The sequence below is a fragment of the Marmota marmota genome, unplaced genomic scaffold, assembly GCF_001458135.2.
Source record: "Marmota marmota marmota unplaced genomic scaffold, marMar, whole genome shotgun sequence".
Lineage (NCBI taxonomy): Eukaryota > Metazoa > Chordata > Mammalia > Rodentia > Sciuridae > Marmota > Marmota marmota.
The window spans coordinates 6,004,495-6,011,106 of NW_026000241.1; the positions used below are offsets into that span (position 1 = coordinate 6,004,495).

A 6,612-nucleotide genomic window follows, 5' to 3' on the forward strand; every position below is an offset into this window, starting at 1 on the left:
CCCCCCCGCCCACTTGGCCAACCTCCTCCCTGAGGATGCAGGAAGGTTCCATGTTGTCCAAGGGTCAGAATTTCCTCTCCTTATCTTAACCCCCAATGGAACACCCCACCAATGTGTGTGCTGAATGCACTCATTCACCGACACCTTTATTGGAATTTAAGGTTTGTCTTGCCCACTCGACTGAAAAAACGAGGGAGATAGTAACCAGCAGAAGGAAACAGGTTTGTTCAAAGCCAGTCCTGAAGGGCTTCGTTTTCACAGCAGATCTCTATCTTAGGGGATTCGGGAGCAGAACTTTTATGGGAGAAGGGAGGTACAGTGGGACAATGGGCAGGAAATCCCTGCTGGGTGTGGGCCTTCCTCTCCAGAGCTGTGTTTTTGTTGCCTGTCCTTCCTCAGCCAAATGCTCAGGACATTGCTCTCCTGGGACCAACATCTGCATTTCCCTTGTAGACAATACATTACTAGCCAGGCATGGTGATGACATACCTGTAACTCCTGGGACTCAGGAGGCTGAGGTAGGAGGATTGCAAGTTTGAGGCCAGCCTCAGCCATTTAGTGAGATCCTAAGCAATTTAGCAAAAACAAACAAACAAACAAAAGACTGAAGATGTAGCTCAGTGGTAAAGTGCCTTTGGGTTCAATGCCCAGTACCAAAAAAAAAAAAAAGACATCATTCTTCTGCAAGTAATTCCCATATGAGCTGGAGCTGTGGTTACAGAGGCCTCTTTTTGAAGTTTAGAACCATAAGGAAATAACTGAATGAAGAAAATAAAGAGAGAATAAAGAGAGAGGAGAGGCAGCTCAACAGTACCACGGGTTTATTTTGGACAAATATTTTGCCCAGTGGAAATTAGACTGTCTTCTGCCTGGGGCAGACACAGGGGCATGAGGGAGTGGGGGAATTTTGGCCGTTAGGTTGTTGCTAGGGAACCTTGTGGGGAGGTCCTTGTGGGTTGCTGCCTTCATTCTTTGAGGTGGTCACTGTTTCATGCGGAACCAGGTGTTTTCTGATTCCAGTCCCAGATAACCGTTTCTTTTCTTTGCATGACGGTGAAACATTGTCTGAAGTTTAAGTTCGGTTGAGTCAGAGCAACTATAAGGTGACTCTCTGTTCTAAGGTGGAGGATATGTTTCAAGATGACGTTGTTGCCTGGGTCAAGTTCTACCTGACAAGAACATCGTGAGAAAGTGCAATTCTGTTAGAGACATCTTCCCAGGGAGTTGCTCAACTCGATGACACCTTCTTTCTCTTTCACTGCTGAGAGCCATAGCCAAGTAGGAATGACGCATGGCATTTTTGGGTTGAAAGGTGACCCTGCTCAGGGATTAGGGTGGCTCCAGTTTTAGGGCGGATCCTGCTGGGATTAGGGCATATCCTGCTGCCTCAGGCGCCCACTCCTTGAGTTCCCCTTGAGTTCTCGCAGGGTTCTGAGAGAATTGGTATGCAGAGCCCTGTGGAGGGAGTGTATTTTTCCCAGAAGGTGCGTGTAGAGTGTCGGTGAGAGTTCGGGAATAAAGAGTTGCTGTTTGAACCTACAAGGCTTTTGTGGTGGCTCGGGTATTTTGTGCCCAGCCAGACTGCGGCATTTCACTCTTTTTTAAAGGACAACTTGAATCTGTGTCCCCAGGCCACGGTCAGTTATATTTTCCCTACCACTGAGCTACAACCCCACTCACTTTTTAAACTGATTGAATCTGTGAATAAGTTGTGCAGAGGGTCTGAGTTTTAGAGGGTTCAGTGGGACTACATCATAGCAAAATGTGTAGGTTGGGTGGTCAGGGGAACAATAGTAGATACGGGAAATTCAGAGCCCATTGATGCTGGGAAATGGTGAAAGTCCAGAGCCTACTGTTTTCTTTCTCTCCCTGGTAGCCTTGTCCTCCATTTCTCCCTGGGGGTTGTTTTTCCATATTAGTAATCATGATCCATAATTTCGTGGCAGAGGATGGTAATGGGGATGGAAATCAGGGACACTCCAACACTGACACAAATCCCCAGCCTTTTAAAAAAATATTTATTTTTTAGTTGTAGGTGGACACAGAATGTCTTTATTTCATTTTTACATGGTGCTGACGATTGAACCCAGTGCCTCACACGTGCTAGGCGAGCGCTCTACCGTGGAGCCACAACCCCAGCCCGCCTTTTTTATTTTCTTTCTTGAGGTAGGATCTCTCTCTTTTTAAAATTGTAGTTGGAACAATACCTTCATTTCACTTATTTATTTTTATGGGGTGCTGAGTATCGAACCCAGGGTCTCGCCCGTGGGAGGTGAGCACTCAACCGCTGAGCCACAATCCCAGCCCAGGATCTCTCCTAAGTAGCATAAGCGGGCCTCCAATTTGCAATCCTCTTGTCTCAGCCTCCCAAGTAGCTTGGATTATAGGCCTAGGTCACCATGCCCGGCCATATTTTTCATTATTTAAATTAATGGCTACAACTACTTCTTTAGCAATGACTCCCCAGAACAAGAATTGAGAGTTTTTCACTCTTTTCCAAATTTCCCGGGTTAACACCTCCTCTTAAAAAGCTGGTGCCGCAAGGGATTCCGGGTAATGTAGTCCCGAGTTGCAGAGAACGAATCCTTTAACGCGAGGCTGGGATTTCCGGCGGAAGTTGCTGGGCGTGGGAAAAATCCTAGAGTTGTTTCCGCAAACGTCTTTCACGAGAGCACCTGCGCGACGCGTGGAGGCGTGGCTCCGAGCCCCCGCGCGATTGGCCAGCGGCTCTCTGAGCACGCGCACACGACACTTCCGGCCTCTCACTCGCAGGGCCTTCTGGGAGTTGTAGTTGGACTCCTGCCGGAGCTCCGGTGTCTGGAAAGCGCTGAGGGAACCAGTTCCCTGTCTGCCGGGAGGATGGATCCCGGACCCGGGCCCGACGCGATGCCACTAGCCAGCCTGGTCTGGTCGTCAGCCTCGGCGCCCCCGCCGCGTGGATTCAGCGCGGTGAGCAGTGGCGGGGGGCGGGGGCGGACCGCGGCCGGTGGGAGCCCGGCGCTGACCGCGTCCTCCCGGTAGATCTCCTGCACTGTGGAGGGTGCGCCCGCCAGCTTTGGCAAGAGCTTCGCGCAGAAATCTGGCTACTTCCTGTGCCTTAGTCCCCTGGGCAGCCTAGAGGTAAGGGTGCCGGCCTGCCGCATCACCGGGGTCCCTTCACTGCCCGTGTCCGTTCGCGAGGCCGGGTGCCGGGCGCTCCGTCCCGGTGCTGAGCGATCCTCGCTCCCCTCCACCCCAGAACCCGCAGGAGAATGTGGTGGTCGACATCCAGGTCGTGGTGGACAAGAGCTCCCTGCCGCCGGGCTTCTCTCCTGTCTGCGACCCCTTGGACTCCAGTAAGACGCGCGCCTGGGACCGAGCTGCTGGGGTCCCGCGGGTGGGGGGGGGAGCAGGGAGGAGGCTCGCGTGGTTGGCACCCGGTGGGGACAGGGATTACTGGGGATCTGGACCCCGTTCTAAGGCGGGGTGACGTCCTCCGTCCTGAGTTAAAACCTGTGTTTGGCACACTCAGTCCTACACTAAGAGTTCCATCCATGCGACCTGTTTATTACCGTGGCTGCCACTTCTCGGCTCCTTACTTCTTAGCCCAGCAAAACCCTCGCAGTTCCCCTTTTCACTTCCAGGCCTTTCCTCTGCCGGGAGCACTCTTTCCATCCCCGTAGCTTAGCTGACTCCTTGTCCTCTGTCTCCGCTTCACCCTTCCTGGTCCTGCAACCCTTGTGTGGCTTTTCCAGCCTGACCCGTTTCCCAGTGTTTCTTGCCATTTTTACGTGACTCTCAGGGAATATTCATGGATCCTGGAGTTGGCAAAGTTATGTAAAGGGCCAAATTGCAAATATTTTATGCTTTGGAGGCCAAAGGATAGGTGGCAGATTCATTCTTTCTTCCTTTAAAAAAACCCCCCAGAACTCTATAAAACTGTCAAAACCATTCTTACCTCATGTGCTATCCAAAAATAGGCTATGGGCTCGAATTAGCTAGGAGTCATAGTTTGCTGACCCTTGGGGGAAAGTAAGGCTTGGACCACCAGAATGGAAACCTACGACCACCCCATGAATGCTCCTTTGTGTCTCCAAAGATCTGCTCGCTCCTATTGCTCCCCAAGTGTTTAAGCAGTCTCCTTCTATGACTGTACCATTTATGATTTAACCATCTACCCAATGCTGTCCAGGTGGCTGCCTTAGCCAGGTTGCCCTGGTAAGCATCTCCTGGAGCCAGCTTTGGGTACTCTCACCTGCTCTACTTTCCTCTCTCACGTCCCTGTCCCTTACCCCCAGAGGCCTCTGTGTCCAAGAAGAAACGCATGTGCGTGAAGCTGGTGCCCCTGGGGGCTGCAGACATGGCTGTGTTTGATGTTCGACTGAGCGGAAAGACCAAGACGGTGCCTGGATACCTTCGAGTAGGGTAGGGCCTCCCTCAACCTTGGCCTTCTTTTTCTTCCTCACAACTCTTGATCTTGTTCCTGATTCTCATGGACTCCCTTGAGCCCTCCTGTCCCTTCTGCCACCTCTCTGTGCCTCAAATTCTGCATGTTGGAGTGGGGACAGCTGTACCAGTCTGTAGAGACATCATGAAGAATTGCTGAGTTGGGTGTTTAAGCAGCTAGAACACTGACTGGACCCTGAAGTTTTATTGTGTAGGGTAGAGGTTGAGCTGCTGAAACAAAAATCTCCTCCCAAATGGAGGTCACCCAGAGACCTGGTTCCTGGCCTTCCCAGGGGCAGCTAGTTTCAGCCCTGCCTGTACATTGGGCCAGGATCCCTCTTCTCTTCCTTCACACTCCAGGGACATGGGTGGCTTTGCCATCTGGTGCAAGAAGGCCAAGGCCCCAAAGCCAGTGCCCAAGCCCCGAGGTCTCAGCCGGGAAATGCGGGGCCTCTCCCTGGACCCACCTAGCCAGCCCAGGTGAGCCCTTGAGCACAGGGGGTGGGGGAGCTCATGAGGGGGACCTGGCTTGACTAGGGTCCTTATCCCCTGTCCACCAGCAAAAGCAGCTTTCCAGAGCGGACACTGTCAAGGCTGGGCTCTCGGGCGTCCACCCTTCGGAGGAGTGACTCCATCTATGAGGCATCCAGTCTCTATGGCATCTCAGGTGAGCAGAGGAGAAGGTGAAGCCGAGAGGCGGGGGCTGTGGCTGCCCCAAGATCATGACACCAGGAAGGCAGGAGGGCCAGGGGTGGATCCTGGCCTGTCCCCCATCTTCCCCTACCCCAACTCTGTAGGATTTTTTTTTTTTTTTTTTGAGGTCCTGGGGATGGAAGCTATGGCCTCACCCATGCTAGGCCATTGCTATACCATGAGCCACACCCCCAGTCCCCAGCCCCAGCTTGATTCTGTGAAGACTGGGCAGCCCGGGGCAGGGCGGGTGGGCAGCCATGCTCCAGCCCCAGGTGATTCTCCCCTGGTGTGTTTCTTCCAGCCATGGACGGGGTTCCCTTCACGCTGCACCCCCGATTTGAGGGCAAGAGCTGTGGCCCGCTGGTGAGTAAGAGCCCTGGAGAGCCTGGATCCGCTCCTTCACTGCTGGTCTAGATGCAGGAGACCCCTGCCTCTAGCCTCCCAGCAGGAGGCTGTTCCTGGCTGGGGAGAGAGGTGGAGGCTAAGGAGCGGCCAGAGGTCTCCAGTCCCCGAATGAGGGCAGTCAGGAGGGCAGCTGGATGCGGGTAGCTGTAGGCCCTGACAGGAGATGGGGAGGGTGTGACTGTGTGCTCCTTAGAAGTGAGGGAGTGGGGGGTCCAGGTTGGGACGGAGGCCCAAGACTAATGTGCCCCTCCGTACTAGGCCTTTTCTGCCTTTGGGGACCTCACCATCAAGTCGCTGGCAGACATTGAGGAGGAGGTGGGTACAGGGTTGCGGAGGGGTGCACAGAGGTGCTGGGATCACCCCCAGGCTGCCCCATCCCCTGCTGCTCTACCTTCCCTGGGCACACCCCGACTTTCCACGCTGCAGATCACCCGGGCCCTCTCTCACTCTCCCTCTCCCGGTCCTTGCAGTACAATTATGGCTTCGTGGTGGAGAAGACAGCAGCTGCCCGCCTGCCCCCCAGCGTCTCTTAGCCACTCCTCCACCCCAGGGAAGAGCCCCGTGCTGAGCCCCACAGCCTGGTGGCCGCCCTGTCTCACTCCATCTCGGGAACCTCTGAGGCACAGGGCGTCCAGACCCTCAGCCCCTGCACTGGACCTGCAGCCTGGGGAGGGGTGAGAGGAGGCTGCTTGGGGGGTCTCTGTGCCCCGGCCCTGCAGGGCAGGGGTGGGGCTGGATGGAAACCAGTGCCTTCAAGTCACATGTGTCAAGATTGTCTGGTGCCTGGAGGTGGCGCGGGCGTCCTCCTGGTAATAAACACTACCCTGTCCCTGCTGTGTGTCCTGGTCCCGGCCCCAGGTCCTCATCAGGCATATGGAGCTGCAGCCATTGAGCAAGTGGGGGATGTCATGGCGCGGAGGCTTCCTTCGCCAGAGGGGGAAACTGAGGCTCAGGGAAGGGGTGAGCCCCAACTGTAGATTTGTAACTAACAGCGCTGCTGTTGATATGGCGATGGCCATATTCCAAGCATGCCCTGTGCGTGATGTCACTGGCCCTCTGTCAGCCTAGGGGGCATCCAGTCTTTTTTTT

The 6,612-nt window shown here is 54.4% G+C and overlaps 1 protein-coding gene across 1 annotated transcript; it reads left to right on the forward strand.

Moving 5' to 3' along the window:
• Positions 1-2,773: 2,773 nt before the first annotated feature.
• Mvb12a (multivesicular body subunit 12A) lies at positions 2,774-6,357 on the forward strand. The gene is made up of 9 exons (XM_015489246.2): positions 2,774-2,949; positions 3,022-3,120; positions 3,239-3,335; positions 4,278-4,404; positions 4,786-4,905; positions 4,986-5,092; positions 5,420-5,481; positions 5,782-5,838; positions 5,994-6,357. The coding sequence occupies exons 1-9, from the start codon at positions 2,860-2,862 to the stop codon at positions 6,054-6,056; spliced, it is 822 nt and encodes a 273-aa protein (XP_015344732.1). The 5' UTR covers positions 2,774-2,859; the 3' UTR covers positions 6,057-6,357.
• The last annotated feature ends 255 nt before the right edge of the window (positions 6,358-6,612 follow it).

Excerpts from the sequence above, each read along its gene's own strand:
- Mvb12a (XM_015489246.2), top strand. The coding sequence starts at position 2,860 with ATGGATCCCGGACCCGGGCCCGACGCGATGCCACTAGCCAGCCTGGTC. Across the intron at positions 2,950-3,021 it reads CGCCGCGTGGATTCAGCGCG|ATCTCCTGCACTGTGGAGGG; the intron begins GTGAGCAGTGGC and ends TCCTCCCGGTAG. Across the intron at positions 5,839-5,993 it reads TGGCAGACATTGAGGAGGAG|TACAATTATGGCTTCGTGGT; the intron begins GTGGGTACAGGG and ends CGGTCCTTGCAG.